We start from the raw sequence: 18,629 nt of genomic DNA, 5'->3' as shown, positions 1-18,629 counted from the left end.
GACACATTCTTGGGATTTTAGGGTGCAGAAATGAGCAAGCAGGGCTTTGTATATGAGCTTTGGTCAAGGATAGAGATTGTACTTTCTCATGTAGGACCTTCTTTAATGTCTTTAAAAGGACTTTAAAGAAAATTAAATTTAATCTTATTTTATCAAGTTCCAGTAAGATTCACTCAAAGTAGGAGCAGAATTGAGGTCAGGACAGAATGATTCAGTGTTTACTACACCTACTTTTTGAGGTCTTCTATGCCTTTTCCTTCATAATATGAGCCTGGAAAAGGATGCATTCAATGGAGTTAAATGTAATAAAGTCCTAGTTTCATAGGCAGTTAATTTCCACTAAGTTCTGAATCTGAGACCAGGCCACACTGAGAGAGCAGTTCTTTTTCTTCTTGGTCTTTCTCTAATTCCCTCCCCCTAATTTCTCTCCCAACTTGAAATTCTCCCTACCTTTCACCAAAGGGAAGAAGCAGTCCATCTCCACACTGCTTCTGGAATGGGATATGCAGAGTGCGCTGCTGGGAACCAGACCCTCCTGTGGGGGGCTTCGTTCAGTGGTTCGGACTAGACACCAACCAGGTCGTTCACTGGGTCTCTCCAATAGCTCCACCGTCTGTCCCACCTGAATGGTCAACTCGCTGCTGTGGCCAGCATTGAAGTCCTGGAGCACCACGGTCAGCTCACATCCTCCAGAGAGCTGTGGGTGGGGTATGGGTAGGGTTCAGAAGGAGAGAAGGGAGGAGGCAGGAAAGACAAGAATAGAGGGAAAAGTGAAAAGGTGAGGAAGAAGGAAGAGCAATGAGGTAGGCAAAACAATGATAAGATGCAAGGGATAGCATTTGGAAGGATAATGAAGGGCATTCAATGAGAAAGAAGAATGTTGGAGATGAAGAAAGGAAAAAAGAAGAAGTGAAGCAGAGAGGGATATGGAAGGAAGGATGCAGGGTAGGAAAGAAAAATGAGAAAAAGCAAGAAATTAAATGGGGGGGCACTCCATCATCCAGACAATCATTCAGACCCTCTAGTTGTATTTGAGCCAAGAGCCTGGGCTCTACTACAATTGCAGTTTTGTTTAGTATTCATCCTTGACTGGTTGAAATTATTCCTCTGTATTCTTCTATCAAGTCTCCAGCTAATTGTGTCTTTAACAGTCTTCCAAGATGGAATCAAGTTCAACTGGTGGGAAACTGAGTTTTGTCAAAAGCATTTAAGATATAGATACTCTTCTACACCAAAGCTTCTTAAACTGTGGGTTGCAAATCCATGTGGGGGTCACAATTGAATGTGGAGGTCATGAAATTATGATTTATCAGTAAACGTTTGATTTATATACCTATATCCCCAGCATTGTGTAAAAATTTCTCAGAAAAAAAAAGGGGTCATGAGTGGAAAAAAATTTAAGAAGCTCTGTCCTACACCCAGCTTCCAAAATCCCTGCCCCATACACAATACTCCACTTCATCATCATTTCTCAAGTAAAATCTCCAAATCTGACCACAAATACCATTGTCATCTTTAAGCAGTGGGTTTTCCTCTTGGTATTGTAGTAATACTTACAGGTTTGGGAGGGGGTTGAGAAAGGGATGGAATTAGGAGCAAAAAATCCAAAGGTTTTACATAGTCTAAAGTTTACTCCCACTGTTAGTACCAAACAGCATTTCGGAACTCTAATTCTGGTATTCATTCATTCATTCACCATAATTTAAGATTACACTATATAAAACACTGTGCAATCTGGTCAGCAATATATAGAAATCTCTATGACATAGTTCCTATCTTTAAGAAGATAAGAACAACACACAAATAAATATAAAATAAAGGAGTTTAAGAGATGCAAAGAGGGAAAGATTTATGGAAAAGAGGAAAGAGGTAGAAGAACTGGGTTCAGGTTCTGCTCTTGGTTTGATTCTAGACAAGTCAATCTCTCTAGATCTTAGATTCCTGATGTAAAAAATTAAGGGGTTGGGATAGATGGTCCCTGATATCCTTTTTGGTTTCAGATCTATGATGCCATAAATACTAGGAGAATTAAGAGGATGCCCAGCTCATCCTTAGCTGTGGGGATGGGAATGGAGTATCAAGGAAGGTTTCATGAAAGAGGCAACATTTGGGCAGGGTCTTAAAGAACTGGTAGAATTTTGACAGGCCAAGGTAAGTTGAGGGATGCACTGGAGGTATGAGGAATGGTACGAACAAAAGTGAGATGGTAGAAAAGTTACAGATGTCTTCAAGAAATGGTGTAGGTTACATGAAGAAGAGCTGCATATTACTCCCTATTCTTGGCCTTTATCACTGCGATCTAGGAAATCTCTTTACCACTAAGCTCATCCTGCAAGACTGCACCAGGTCTGGTACTCAGACCTCTTCAGTACCTTCTGCCCCTGTGATTGGAGGGTTGGAGGAGAAAATACTGGAATGAGAGGGAGGCAATAGACAGTAGAGAGTTTTGAATGCTAGGCTAAATTAGTAGGAAATTGGGGATATGCTGATAGTTTTTGAGGAAAATAGTGGCTTTAGAAAGATGAAGAAATTCAGAGTCATAGGCTGATTGATTGCTGGAGTTGGAAGAGTCATTAAAGAGCATTCAGTCTAATCCCTTCAATTTAAGCTAAGAAAACTAAGGATCAGTGAGATTAAGTTCTAGCCAGTTTCATACACCTAGTGAATGACAAGGCTTGGACTCAAATTCAGGTCTTCTGACTTGTAAGAACATTATATTTTTCAATGATATGGTGGAAAAAGTTACTGGCTTGAAATCCAAGAGATCTGAGTGTTTGTCCATGATCATCTTGAAGGTCTCTTGTACCTTTAATATTCAAAAAATAATCTGATTTTGGGGGGAGTGGAAGCATGTAAAAGGAAACAAATTACAAGAGACTGGAACAGGGAAACTAATTAGCAGGTTATTGCAATATGTGAGAGTAGATAAGTATCAGAATGAAGATGGAAGCAGTGGGAAAGTTATGGAAAGACACGATAGGAGAACTACTTCATAGCTTAAACAAACACTAGTTGTAAACTGATTGAGAGTAATTATGGTAAAAGAGTACCAAAACTGCCATAATTATGGTAAAGAGCACTGATTTTGGAATTGGAGAAACCTGGGTTTGGCTCTTGGCTCTGCTCTTTACTGACTGGTGACTTGTGGGGATTGTACTGAATGTCTTCTGAGGTCTCTTCCTATTCTATCCAGAGTCCTATGACCAATGATTCTATGATTGGATGTGGAGCAAGAAGATGAGGTCAAGAATGACATTTTGAGCCTGAATGCCTGAGAGCATGATGGCATCATAGAGTAGAAATAGGCAAGTTAGGAGGAGTCCAACTTGGGACATTCCTCAACCCCCGCAGTTGTCCTTGACATGATAATTTCTGATGATGAATCAGACTGAATGACAATGGAAATATGCATGAAGCTCTATCTCAGGAACAGGGTCTGTCTATTTTGCTAAAGACATTTCCTTAAGTGGGAGTTGCATTACAGCAGATTGAGAAGCTGCCAGATAGTCACTACTGTGCAGATGGGGGGGGGGGTGTAGGAAAACATTATTAATTCATTTTTTTCCCCATCTGACTTTTCTGAGTACCAAGAAGCTCTAAGGCTACTCCTTCCATCTTTTTTTCCCCTTTTTGTCTCTTCCCTCCTTTCCCCCTTTTTTCTTTTCCACACATTTCTTCCCTTTCCTCTTCCTACTATTCACTCTTCTTCCTATTCCTTCTGTTTCTCCTTATACCCACTTTCTGATTATTTTCCTCCATATTATCTTCTTCTAAGCAATTGTCACCCCTCTGCCATTTTCCACTTTTACATCCTCAATTTTCTTTTTCCCTTCTCCTTCTCTTCCCCAGATCCTGACTTATTTCTTCTTTCTTCTCTTCTCCTTCCTACTACTTACTATCCCTCCCCTACTCTATATAGATCATAGTGGGTAATATTCTCTAAAAGGCACAAAGCAACTTGTGCAAGGGGGCTGAAATGCCCTTTTTATTTTCATTTGCCTGTTTTCCTGGGAACTTTATTTAGACGGTTCTTGAACAAAGGCAGTTACAAATACTCAGGGAGTTTGACAAGGAAGGGGCATATAGAGCACATGTAGAATGAAATAAGATTCTTCTTTTATGAAAGGCAGCAGAAAGCACTCCCTCTTTAGGAGGCCAGAGCAGCATGCTCAAAGTTCAATCCCTTTCAGCTTCTTGCTCTCAAAAGCAGTGTAAACACTCAAGCTTCCCTTCAGGCATTGAGCTTGTTGCATTCTAAAGAAGCTACAGCCTCTTAATATTTCTTCTGATTTTTATGTGACTTCTCCCACTCCCAACCCCCATTCCTCACCTCTTCCAAAGAGCCAAAAAATACTTTATGACTATCACTCGGCTTTACCAGGTAGGGAAGAAATCCAAGTTTCTGAAGACATACACTAATATACCACTAGATGTCCTTATCTGCCTTACTTATATCCTTTTAGAAAACAAAGACCACTTCAGGAAGAGAGACAGAAATCAGTAATAGAATACCAAGACTTCTGGTCATGGACAGACACATAGAGCCAAACCCTAAATATATACACGCTGGATGACTGCTGACACAGTCCACTGGAAGAGCTCAGCAACTGACCAATAATCTCTTTTTCATCTGCCTGCCAATGGAAGAAGTGTGGAATAGGTGCATTTCAGAGGCTTTGGAGGAGTTTATAGAGGAACATGTTAACTAGAAAGGATACACATGGTAAGGGAGTCTCTGAAAGGTCCTTGTATCTGAGAAGCAAGAAGACAGAAGAGGTCCTGTATGGTGTAGTTCTTGGAATGCTGTTTCATTGAGGGTAGAAGGGGATATTTGAGCTTAGTAAATAGGAGGGGCAAGAGAGGAGTAAAAATGGGGGAAAAAAAAAACTCCAGTAGAGGTAGGTCTTCCTAATTTGCTTAATGCTAATAAGCTTAATTTGCTTGAAGTGATCCATCTTTTCTAGCTCTCTACTTCCATTCAGATAAATGTATAGCAGCACAAAACCTAGGATTAAGATCAGAAGATCAGAAGAGCTATAATACTTGTATGATACTGGGCATGCCACTTTCCTTCCTTGGAACCCAGTTTCCTTATTCATAAAATAATGAGGATATGTCAAGTAATCACTTAATAGGGCATGCCAGGTGGCATAGGAGATAGAATACTGGACCTGAAATCAGGAAGACTCATCTTCATAAATTTAAATCCAGCTTCAGACACTTTTTAGCTGTGTGATCTTAAGCAGATGACTTAATCCTATTTGCCTCAGTTTACTCATCTGTAAGATGAGCTGCAGAAGGAAATGTTAAACCACTCCAATATCTCTGCCAAGAAAACCTCAAATAGGGTCACAAAGAATTGTATATGACTGAATTATAGCAACAAAAATTAAGTAATCACACTGTTGTGGGAGAAAAAGACATTGGTTCTGAAGTGTAAAGATCTAGTTTCAAATCTCATTGTCTAACTTGGGCATTGTCTAGCTGACATTCTAACTTGGGCAAATTATTTATTTATAATTTCCTTATTTTTTTCATTTGTCAAATGATGGAATTGGGCTATATGACGTCAGAGGTCCCTTCTAGCTCTAGGCATGTATTTTTCTCATAATCCTTTCTAGCACTGACATTCTACAATGCCATGAATATCTAAGACATCCAATGTGTAAGAAGGTATTGTGTAATCTTTCCTTGATAATTTCTAGAGATGATAGTTTTGCAGGTTTTCCATTACAAATACTGCCATAGTTGTTTTTGAAACATGGATTATGTGGGGAAAGAAGACTTTCTGACCTATATAGAGAGTGCTTTTTGCTTTTATTCCTTTAGACTCAAAAATGCAACACATGGTTAGAACTTGGGTTGATCAGACTATGACCAAACTCTATTGGAAATTCTAATTCATAAAGAATCTTGTCTTCTATAAAATTAAGGAGATCTACAATTGACTCTGGTATGGGAGCTGGATTCATTTGCCACTGGTTGTCCGAGTTTTTTTTTAACTAAGTTTCAGAATTTTGACTTCTATTGTAGTCTATAATAGAACAGTAGAAATTTCCTATTTATGGGGCAGGAAAGGAGGGAGATAAAAAAAGGAATATCAATACAAAGAAGCCAATCTTCTGTGGAAGACAGCTATCTAACATTTAAGGATACAGGTTCCAGAATACAGGAGATATAGCAAGAAACTTTAGTTTCTTATATAGTAGTATATATATTTTAAGAAACTATAAAGATGTATAGGCAAGCCCAGGTGACACTCAATGTCTGTAGAACTAGGTCCAGATTAATGACCTAGAGACAGGATATATGCAATAGGTAAAAAGAAGCAGGTAAGTCAAGAAAGGTTTAAGTCAATCTACAGAAATAGGCAACAAGCATAGTCAGAATGCTTCATCCAAGTAAGGTTAAGATACACTGAACAGGCAAGACCAATGGTAACAAGACCAGTAGAGGCTCAGATAGAGACAAGACTAGCACCATGGACAGTTCAGTGGAAACATTGCTTTCTTCTCAGAAGAGCTTCCTGGTAGCTTCCCTACTCCAATTTAGTAGAACTCTGAAGTTTAAAGGACTTTAATCTTTTTATTATTGGTTTTTCCCCATTTGAAAAAGGAGAATATTCTCATGATATAGTGGGAATTGTTTTGGACTTGAGGTCATGAGTTCTGGATTCACATTCTGGCTCAGATACTTAATGGTCATGTGATCATGAGGAATCTATGCAAACTTTCCAAGCCTCAGTTTCATCATCTATCAAATGGAACAAATAATATTCATCTATTTCATAGGGTTGTTATGACAGTGTTGTTATGAAGTGTTTCTTTTCAACTTAAATAAATATATAAATGTACTACTACTATTATAATTTTTCCTAGGTCTTTGTCTTGTGATAAAACAACATCAGACCTGAACTACAAAATTTTCAGATAATTCTGTAGGGTCAAGCTCTAGTTGTATCATGCAAGGGTTTTTTTTTTTTTTTTAAGAGTAAATAGAATTTTTCTAAGTATGTGTAAAGCATGTACTTTTCATTTTAATCATATTTTGAGTTCAAATTTTTTCTCTTTCCCTCCCTCCCACTTCCCCCACCCCAAGACAAGCAATCTGATATAGATTATATATGTACAATCATGGAAACATACCTCCACATTAGTCATGTTGTGAAAGAAGAAAAAGAACAAAAGGGAAAAGCCACAAAAATTTCAAAAAAGTGAAAATAATATGCTTCAATCTGCATTCAGACTTCATAGTTTTTTCTCTGGGTGTGGATAGCATTTTCCATTTTGAGTCTTTTGGACTTATCTCAGATCAATTTCTATTGCAGAGAAGATATGCAAGTTTTTAAAGGCTAGTATAGTCTTTGTTATCAAGGTTCTAATTCTTCTAACTTCCTATGTCTTCTCATATACAGAGAGAGGTTAACAACATTAAGGACCTGACAACATTATTCAAGCTTATGAATCAGCTTAATTTAAGGCTAAATAAGGAGATAGGAAGGAAGCTATGTGCTAATTGAGTTAATGGTCTCATAGACTTAGAACTGGTAGGAATCTTAAAGGCCTTCTACTCCAACCCCCTCATTTTATAGATGAGGAACTGAAACCCAGTGACAGGTAGATGAGTTACTCAGAGCAAATCATTTCTAAATCTGATTTGGTTAAAAACCAGATGGTTATTTTGGTATTACACAAAATATTGCCCCAAAATATGTGGGGAAACACAAAATGCCTGAGTGATGAGTTACTGCCATATTGGAGAATTATGAAAAATATCTCATAGACAGAGAGCTAGAACAATTAATAAGTGATTACTATTTATCAAGCACTGTGCCCATCGCACAATTATTTCAGTCTGTCTCTACTACCTCTGTCCAAATCTCCTCTAAACTTTCATTCAACTGGGAATCTGGCTCAGCCTGTGAATTACTGCCATTATGTCATTCTTACCAGCCAAAAATGATACTATCTGTGATACAAGGCAACCACCCTAGATCCCACTCTCCAAGCAAATCAGAACAAAGCAGAAAATAAAGTGGCAGAAGGGAATTAATAGAGCTAGCCTTGCCCCTCCTTCCCTATCCCCACCCCGCATCTGTGAAATCAAAGAATGAAAATAGCTCCTAGTGATAAAGGTCAGAGAAAATTCCTGAAGAAATCAGGCTGGGTAGTGGCAGAAGGAGAAGCAAGCCCTTCTCTATGTTCTGAGGGGCAAGAATTAGAACCAGAACTCTCCTACCCCCCCCCCCAAAAAAAAAAAAAACAACAAACCAAGACCTGGAAGTCTTAAGTGACCTGTTAATAATATGAAAGCAAGGACTTGGGAGAGAATTAGCTGGGAAGAAACTGAAGGATCTCAGTAGACCTGAGCATAAATATCCGATTTATCATTCTAGCCCCAAAGCAAGCCTTTTAGTTACAGCCTGTGATGAAGCATGCCAACTAATGAAAATTAATTATGTGCAGTGCTAATCCTCACACATATTTACAATTCGTTGCCCACCATCAAACGACTACAACCTTTTTTTTTTACTTCCTCAAATATAAAACTGGCAGTAGCTCATAAGCTCAGATTTTCATTCCTTTTGCTTCTCATTTTTTCCCACCTGGCTGATTCATCTGACTCTTTTTTTACCCACTTATGTGCTTCCATATCCCACTGTTCCAAAGAGTATTTGTCCTCAAGATAATGATGTTTCTTTTTTCTCCCCTTTCCTTTTTTTTTTTTTTTTTTTTTTTTTTTTTAAATCAAAGTCCTCTAAACTCTTTGTAGCCACAGCTTGCCCAACTTTTTTTCTGAACGGCCTTTGCCAGCTGGCCCTCAAACTTTTAGAAACTAGACATTGCTATGTTTTTTTCCCCAGGGGCTGTCTCTTCTGTCCTAGAACTTTGCATTAGCCTTCTCCATATGTTATTATGTTATTGAAAATTTCCCATAGGACTTCTTGGCTGTCCTGCAAGTCTTTTATTTCTAGTCCCTTAAAGGGTTTTTTTTTTTTTTAGTATCCTTATCCTCTAATAAATTTATTTTTATTTTATGGGAAATAAGCATTGATATCTTAAAAAATAAACTTCTTATTTTTTCTTTCATGTTCTCAGCCTCAATCACAAACATTTATTAGACTCTTACTATGTGCTAGGCACTGGGGATACAAGGACAGAAATTAAAGAGTCCTTGCCCTCAAGGAGCTCAAGTTGGTCTATCCAAGTGCTTCCCACTCCCTTTTTATAGGCTAACATTATTTTATAGTATTTATGTATTTTATAGACCAACATTTCTCCTCCCACCAGCAAAGCATTCATTAAGCTCTACAGTTTTTCAGCAGTTCTCTCAATAATTGATCTCTTCTGACTTATTACAAAATAATATATATACTGTAACAAACATAATATACTGTAAACAAAATATATACTGTAAAATCACTGTGTGGTGATTGTTATGTTAACATGTGCCTCTCTCCCCCATCATAGCTTCCAAGTATCACCCATATTCATATTTTCTCTTCAACCTCTTTCTTTTACTTTTATCTGCCCATTCCTTTTTATATCTATCTAATCTATACATTTGTCTGCCTATCTTTTCTTTCTGTCTATATCATCATGCCTAATCCATCTTTCTTTCTCACAGATATACACACATCCCTCACATGTCTAATCCACCCATTCCCTCTATCTATCTATCTATCTATCTAATCTATTTTACATCTCTCTCATCATGTCTCTCTGATTCATCCATCTCTCTCTCTCATCAGTCTATTTTATCTACTCATAACTCTCCATTTTTTCTGTCTTTGTCTTTTCCTCTGTTTCTCACTCTCTCTCCATTACAATGTCCAACTAGTCCATCCATCTATCATCCATCCATCCATAATCTATCTATCTAGCTATAGATATCTACCATCTATCTATCACTATGTCTAACTCATCCATCCATCCAGCCATTTATCTTATCATCTATTATTTTCATCATGTCTAATTCATCCATCTCTCCTTCTAATTCATCTATCCATCCTTCTATCCATCAGTCTCTGTCTCTCTGTCTCTGTCTCTGTGTTTCTGCCTCTGTCTCTCTCTTTCTATCTTCTTTCCTTCTGAAGGGTTTGCTTAAATATTTTTCTAGCTCATGACCTATTCTTGCTCTTTTGATAATTTTATTCTCTCAGGATAACTCAATCTTTATTCTTTTATTCTTGTAGCTTTGAATTTAGTCTTGTGTTTGTTTTTAGCTATAATTCATGCTCCTTAAGTACAGTGTATTAGGTTTAGAGTTGGGAAGATCTGAGCATAAATTCAGCCTTATACACTAAATATTTATGTGATTGTGGGCAATTTTTTTTCAGCCTTAGTTTCTTCATCTATAAAACGAGGGGGCTGGAATCTTAAGTCCCTTCCAGCTCTAAATCTATGATCCTATGAAAATTTATTCTTTCACTCCTACCAGCAAAGTTCTTCCCTGATCTTAGACTGGGCTCAGACTGCACACAACTCTTTCTTTGTCAGCTGTTCATGCAATCTTTTTAAAATCTGTTTTATATTTCCTTTGAGATAGATCCATAGACTAATAATAATAATAATTTCTGGCATTTATATGGCATTTTAAGATTTGCAAAGCACTTTAAAATATTAACTCATTTTATTCATTTCATATCTTCAGGGAGTGAAGTGCTGTTAGCATCACCACTTTATGAAGGGGGAAACTGAGGCATACAGAGGTCAAGTGACTTGACCAGATGCACACAATTAATAAATATCTGGGGCTGGATTTGAACTTAGATCTTTCTGACTCTGGGTACGGCACTCTGTACACTGTATAACCTAGCAACCTATAAGTAATAAAAGTATGCTGTATGTACCCAGCCATGTTTTACTCCTTCAGTCATTTTCATTCTTTTCTGCCTTCCCTCCCTTCTAGAATTTCCCTTCCCTGACCTGGGAAGGCCAGTCCACATATGTGAATGCTTTATTAGACATTCTGTACCTGTGCATAGTTCTAAGTGAAAATCATTGCTTAAGCAAAAGCTTTTCTCTGACCCAGACTTAACAAACACTTTCCCTAGATCCCTCCTCTGACGTCTTCCATTTGTTCCCTTAATCTCACCAAGCAATCAGCTATTTTCTTTCCTGTTTATGATGCATCTCTGGACTCCATGTATCATGTATCCTGGACCATCTGGTCCTTTCTCAAGCGTCAGAGTTTCCACTGTTTTGGGGAGCTAACACCCACATTGCCAAAGGGAATCTAACTCACTGAGCCCTAGCTATGGGTATCTATGGGCTGTTGGCCTCTGTACTGGCTACTCCTGGTAGGGATGGTGCAGATGGTGTGTGTGTGTGTGTGTGTGTGTGTGTGTGTGTGTGTGTGTGTGTGTATCCATGTGTATGTGTCTATGTACTGTGAGATCAGGGGAGGGGATAGTTACTCATTTTCCTTAATACACCTGACAACTTCTGGGATAGGACAGAGAAACCAGAGCTCCCCAAATCCTAAGATTTCCTGTGGGGGAGGAAACAGAAGCAGATGAGGGTGGAGGGGAGGAGAAGCTATTGAAATAAATCAGCAGTATCCTCAGACAGTGAGAGGGAACAGAACAGTCTGAAACCACCCAGAACATTCCAGATAAATCCCTTCATGCAAATGAAACCTGCAATTGAGGGCTGAGAGTCAGAATCCCCAGGGAATTTTTTTTTTTTTTCTCAAATGAAGAAATGACTTTCAAATTGCCAGTATCAAAAACAAAACAAAACAAAACAACCAAACAAACAAACAAAACAAACAAATTTCCAGTATCCAGGTGTGGCAAAATCTGAGTAAAATAGTCACCCAGGGAGTCGGGTGGGTGGGAGGTCACTGCTAGCCCTTCAGTGTGAGGGAGTCTGTGCAGAGCAACAGAATTGCTGGAATGGATCGTACCTTCAGAAATCACACAGTCCATCTCCCTCATTTCACATACTGGAAATTGAGACCAGTGGAACTACAAGATAAATATTGGATCCAGCTTTACAGCTGGAAAGGATGCCAACAACCATTCCTTTTTTAGAAAAGGAAGTTAAGGCTCAGAGAGACTGGATGGCTTGTAGAAGATCAGAGATGCAGTAAGTAACAAAAGCAAATTGAAGCTTGACCAAGATCATGCAGCTGATTAGTGGCAGAGCTAGGATTGGAAGGCAGAACAATATAATGGAAAAAATTCTGGATTTGGAGTGAGATGCTTCGGGTTCAAATCCTGCTCTTCCATTTGCTATTTTTGTCATGTTGGCAAATCAATCAAATAGTGTTTATTAAGCACATTTATGTGTCAAGTGCAATGCTGGGGATACAAAGTCCTGTCTTTAAGGGATTTACATCTTACTTGAGTTAAATCATTACACCAGTTTTCTCATTAGATGGCTAGACTAGATAGGGACCCTTCCTCTTCTAAAGCTATGATCCTATGAACCCAGGCCTCCCAAATTCCATCCCACCCCAGTACCACTGAACACAGATCAACCCTACCTGATATTGGATAATGTATGTATGTATTGGTAGTGTATCTAATAGAATAAGGATCAAAAGGAGAAAACTGATAACAATGCAAGTGCAAATCAGTGACTTTTAGGCAGATCTACAATAAGTCCAGCAAGTGACTTATTAGATGGGACTCATAATAAATAGCTTTTTGGTAATTGATATTGAAAGCAAAATGAGGAATCATTTAGGCATCTATTGTACCTCCTGCCAACATGGAACCTCTAGAGGTTATCTTGTTCATTCTTTGGCTTGGGTGAGGGTTCAATCCATCCTGTTCTACATAGACAAACAGGAAAGGAGACTCCACCATGTCCTCTAGCACATTGATTTCAGAGCTAACAGATTTTCCAGTAAAGAAAGACATGCCTCTTATTATCCTGTCTTTTGGTTTTCCTATTTAAAAACTGAAATCACATCCAGAAACATTCTGTATGATCAAGCATTTGTACTTGAGCAGTTTAAGAAGATGTGAAGAGAGAAAAAGAGAATGTTTTGCTAATGTAATCAAGAAAAAAAAGAGATCTTATGACAATAAGTGAAAGATAAACTTCTAATTTGACAAAATTAATTTATTTAGGTTCAGCTCTTTTCCATTTTATCTCCCTTCCATTTTATTTAATACTGATGTCCTTATTTAAAAAAAACCCCAAATATTTCTTGGACTTTATTAATACAATAAGCCTTCCAATGGTTTCCCAAAAAGCTTTCAGTGCAAGGCAGCTTCATGGGCAATAGCATGAACTTGGAATCAAGAGAATCTGGCCTGGGTTCTGTTCTCTCTTGATGTTTGCTAGATATATAACCACAGATAAGCCTTTCTCAGTCTCCCTTTGCTCATTTATAAAATGGGAATAACAGTGACTGTAAAAACCTGCTTCACAGGATTGTTGTGAGGCTCAAATAAGATAACAAAAGAACTAGAAACTAAATTAGCTTTGTGAATTTAAAGCCATATATAAATGTTAGCTATTATTTCAATAAAATTTATGCATACCTTTTGTCTTTATATTATTTCTGAATATATCTCTCCCTCTCTTTAACCCAATGAGTCATTTTCTATAAGAAAGAATAATTTAGAAAAAAAAAAAAAAGAAAAAGCACTTCAGCAAAAACAACCATCACACTTCCTGGACCTGATGGTGTATTCAATAGTTTTGAGTCTATGATCCCAACAACCCAATAAGTTACAGGGATTACTATTTCCATTTTATACAGGTGAACAAAATTTAGACTTAGAGAATTTAAGTGGTTCACTCATAGCTTGTATATATCAACAGATCTTCTCTCTGCCTCTTTCTCATCACCCAGAGGGGATGGAGGAGAGAGACACAAACCCACTTAACAGTCACTTAACAGCCAGATCCCTGTCAACTAGATCAGTCCTCAACCATTACAATCTCATAACCTGTGGCTACCATTGTCACATCTCTTCAATGTTATTTTCTCCTGCCCACAAGAGGCGGCTCCCCTTCCCCTCCCTTGGGCATGATAGTCAGATAACTGAATTCCTGCTTAGCTACAATAAGCCAACGCACCTTGGGAGCATCTGCCCCTCTAATAGAGCCAGGAACACTACTTGGCCCCATCTTTTTGGGGCGGACAGTGACGATGTTGGCTCCAATTCACTTGTCAGTGGGAACTTAACTCATTAAAATTGGGCCAAATCTTCATATTGGCTAAGACTGGGAGTCTTAGGGTCTAAAGTCAAACCTGTGATGGCAAACATGTATGTATAAAATAGATCTACTATTCAGAGTCCATAATCATTGTGGGATTTACCATCATTCTACACTCTGTGTTCCCCATGCCTTCCTCATCTGCACCGTCTCCATTCTTTGACTCCCTTTAAGTCCCAACAAAAACCTCCCTTTCTTTGGACATTTTTTTTTTAAGGACATCTTTCTTAATACCTCATAATTCGAATGCTTTTCCTTTGTTAATTATTTCCTATTTAATGCATTCCCTCATATAGCTTGTATGTATATATTCACTTGCTTGTTGTCTCTCCCATTAATTGTGCTCTTTAAAGGCTCTGATCAGTTTTCTTTTTGATTGTATTTGCATCCCCAATGCTCACCTGGAACATAGCGATTACTTATTAACTGCTTATTTTCTTCCTTCTTAATTCCAGAACAAGATACAAATTTTGATGATCCCATTTTTCAAAAACTAGGATGGATTGTCCCTTGAGGCAGTGAATTCTACAATACTAGAAATCTTCAGGGACTGGATGCTCATTTATTGGGAATATTTTAAAGCATATTCCTGTTTAGATTTATGTGTGATTAGATTGTATGGCTGCTGAGTTCCTTCCAATTCTGAGATTCTGGATTCTTCTTTTTTTATTTTTCTTTCCTCTGTCCCCCACAAGATGGCATTAAACAGGAAACAGAAAACATAACACTGGTGAATAGGGCCATCTAGTCTTCAAAGATGAAGCTAGCAAATCAGCTATCTCCAGGGGTGCCAAGGGTGGAGTGGATGTCCAAGAGAGCTAGGTCTAGAGGTGGGCAAGATAGGCAGCTGCTTTAGGGTGCAACATGCTGGGAATGTGTGCTGGAATACTTATATATTGCTATTTGGAAATACATTTTAATTGCTCTTTTTAAAATAAATTTTTATTGTTCTCCTTTTTTTTTATATTACCCACCATATCCCTCACTTTCAAATAAAGCCATTCCTTATAATACAAAATTAAAAAGAAAACGTTCAGCAAAGAACCACGTCAAAAATGTCTGACATTCTATGCAATTCCTCACTCATGATCCCCCACCTCTGCCAAGAAGAGGGAGGTACCTATGATGCACATAATTTTAATGCCTAAAAACTAGATTTTCTATGGTAGACAGGTATTAAATCTGGGTGCCTATTGCTAGGCACTCCTCTGTGGATGGGGCTGGAGGGATTGGGAATGGGATCAGCTAGTGCAATCAGATAAGCTGCTCGAGGCTTAATATAGAACACACCTGTATCATTTTCCAGCTCCGGCAAATCTGGTTTATGCTGACCTGAACTCTGGTGCATCACAGGTCATGGCCACATGAGCAGTGTATCCCCATTGCAGTGAAGATGCAGGAGAGGAAAATGTAGAAACCTCCACCTAGTGGCTGTCATCACTGCCATCCCTTCTAATTTCTCCATCTTCACCATCATGGAGTGGCCATTCTGATCAATGGCACATCATCTTGACTCCCTTTATCTGATTTTCCTAAGTACTGGCTAGCTCACCCAGGCTCCAAATCTACACAGCTATTCCCCACAGCTGGGATACACTGAGAACATTCTTCCTACATTTTACATGAGACCCTCTACCTGAGCCCTTTTTCTTTTTCTTTATTTTTTGAGATATAGAAGACCAAAAAGATAATATTAGAGCATGTTAATGGAAGCTGAATATCAAGAAGAGAGAAAGGGTAGTTGTATTATAGCTTTGAATTACTGTATTCAATTCTTTGTGATTCCTCATAAGAATAGCATTGAGAAGTTCGTCATTAGGTCACAGTCAAATAGGACAGGACTAAAAGTGTCTAAGAACTGAGCCCTTTTTCTACTTCCACATCCCAGAGCACCCCATTCTCTCTCCAATACTGAGAACAAGTAATAATTTTGTTATAAGTCAAATTTCATCTGTTGAAGTGAAGGCTCATCTCCATTGGGCCAGAACATTTCCGGTGTAGGGCACATTAGGCTGCAAGCATCCACACCAATATTTCACATTTCCTTTTGATTTCATTTATGGTTAATAAATTTGGACTTGTTTGGAGACTCTCTCTCACCCAAGGGAAGAAAGTATGACTCTTCTCTTGGTGTTTGCACCACTTTACTTCAAAATGGCAAGCCAACTTTTGTACTTAGCTGTAAAACAAAAATATTTACAAAGAAGAAAATAGGCTACTTAGGTAATAATTATGCTTATGCTTTCAAAGTCCCAGAATGAGTAGCCTGTTCTTTCTGGAGAGAAAAGTTAGAGCTAGGTTGAGCTGTGATGTATCTCCAACTTATTTTTAACAAAGGTGCTATACTTATTTGGCCAACCGTAACCTATTGTTTAGACTTAAAGGAGGAGATTCCATTAGGCTCCGAGTCTTCTTGGGAGCCTATTTGAGAGGTTACTTATACCTCTGTCAACTGTATGCAAAATAAATTGAATCTTGGACCTTGGGAGCCTATGACCCTGGTATCTCTGTGGCCAGGAAGTCTCCACAATCAAGAAAAAACACTTTTGCTTCTGACCATTTTATTTTTCTTGTATTCTCTACCAGAGACATCCCTTTCCCCCTCCCCTCTCTCTCTTCCTACTCTCCCCCTTTTCTTTTTATTGTTTGGAGCCCATTGAACTTTGTAGTTTATAATTATCACTGCATTCTAAACTCTGGATGCTTTGGAAGAATAAAACCAAGTGATTAGCAACGACGATTTGTAGTTAAAAGTCCTGAACTTGAATCCTTGCTCTGACACTTGTGACCTGGGAAACCTTGGGTACGCCTCTTCAGTTCTTGAACCTCTTTCTCTTCAGCCCTAGAATGGAGTTGGACTAATGCTCCTTCCCTCCCTAAGTCCTCTGATCCAATGGGGATGTGGATGATTGATGAAAGCAATGAAGATGTCTCCTTTGAAAATAAAAGGAGACATTGATCTTTCCCAGCTACATGTAGCTGCAGCTTGTGTCCGCTTGCCCATATGGCTATTTCCTCCACTAGCTAAAGGGAGTGGATGACATTCAGATGGAAGAAGATCAGTGAGTAAAAGGAGAACAAAATTACTCCTTTTTTCTGGTTAACTATATTTTCTTGCCTCTTCCAAGGCCAGGCCCATAATTGCCACCATATGTTGACAGCAGTGCATCTGAACTCTGGCTATGATGCAAAAAACTTTCCCGTGGTCAAAAACCAGATGCCATCCTGTCTGAAATAACAAACCCTTCTGGAAGGTGGCAACTATGGGTTAGAGCTGAGTTTCAGGGCCAGCATGCTCTCTGGAAAGCAGCGTATTCTTAAAGCTGGCATCAGGGGAGGGGGAGCACTGAATGTTAGTTTCTTTTGCATGGCATAAGGTCTCAGAACATTTTAAATCACAGAAAGGCCTGGAGAGATTATTCAGTCTTCTCTAAATATCTTCAACTGCAAAGGTTGAAATTGAGCAAAGCAATAACAATGAAACATCTCAAATCTTAGCTTAGTTTGGTTAGATTATGTTTCAATTGGGGGAAGGTCAGAGGACTTGATCCCTATATGTTCCTATAATTTTTTTCTGGGTCATAAGCATAGTCTTTTTGATTTTAAAATAACTTACAACTTCTCTGCTGTTGTAACACTGCTGTTCAGTAATACTGATGATGGGGGGATGAAGAGAGAGTGTGGATGATTCTGCAAAATCCATCCCACCACTGAACTCAGAACACACCATCATCTCAATGGCCACGATACCCATCCTCTTTTTTCTTTTAGGTTTCTCCTATTCCCTGTCCTAAGACATTGTGTCAGCATGACAGTAATAAGAATAATAGAGGGAAGACTAGGAAAAGACTTTGTTGATTAAGAGAAGAAGAGAAATAATTCACATACAAGATGGGCATACCTTTGGGATTTTCAGGTATCTAGTTTGCATAGTGGAGAGAGAAAACCAGAATTCAAACCCTTCCTCAGGCACTTCCTTTTAATCTGTGTGCCTTTGTACAAGTTATGGAACCTCAGAGTTGCCCTGTCTGGAAGAAGCACCTATTTCACAGGGTTATTGTGAATTGAGTAAGATAGTGCATGGAAAGCCTTTTATAAACCTCAAAGGACCATGTAAATGTTATATACTGATTTTCAAGGTCTCTTCTAGCTCTAGCTCTGAAATTCTGTGACACTAAGATTCTAGACTTCTGGGCAATATGCTCACAACTACAGTCCTCGGAGAGAAATATAAGCAATGCTGGGAAGTCCTCAGGCTCCAAAACCCATGCCTTGTTAGTCTTAGCAGATACCAAGCCTGTCTACTCTATAAACATATATACATGTTAAGTATAGTCTATATACACTCATAAAACATTTATCTCATCTATGACCTATATACTTTATACTTAGATACTCCTATATGAATATATCTATCTATATCTACATGTACATCTTTGTATATTG

General features: G+C 38.4%; 1 protein-coding gene across 10 annotated transcripts in view; it reads right to left on the bottom strand.

The window, feature by feature from the left end:
- KALRN (kalirin RhoGEF kinase) overlaps window positions 1-18,629 on the bottom strand; it is a 934,437-nt gene that overhangs the window by 209,714 nt on the left and 706,094 nt on the right. For all 10 annotated transcript variants that reach the window (XM_074301431.1, XM_074301444.1, XM_074301430.1 and 7 more), the window contains one exon: window positions 451-697. In XM_074301431.1, the coding sequence (XP_074157532.1) occupies window positions 451-697 (247 nt within the window). The remainder of the gene's footprint in view (window positions 1-450; window positions 698-18,629) is intronic.

Source organism: Sminthopsis crassicaudata, chromosome 3 (assembly GCF_048593235.1).
Source record: "Sminthopsis crassicaudata isolate SCR6 chromosome 3, ASM4859323v1, whole genome shotgun sequence".
NCBI lineage: Eukaryota > Metazoa > Chordata > Mammalia > Dasyuromorphia > Dasyuridae > Sminthopsis > Sminthopsis crassicaudata.
Note: the sequence above shows the minus strand (reverse complement) of the source record. Positions and strands in the feature narration are given on the sequence as shown.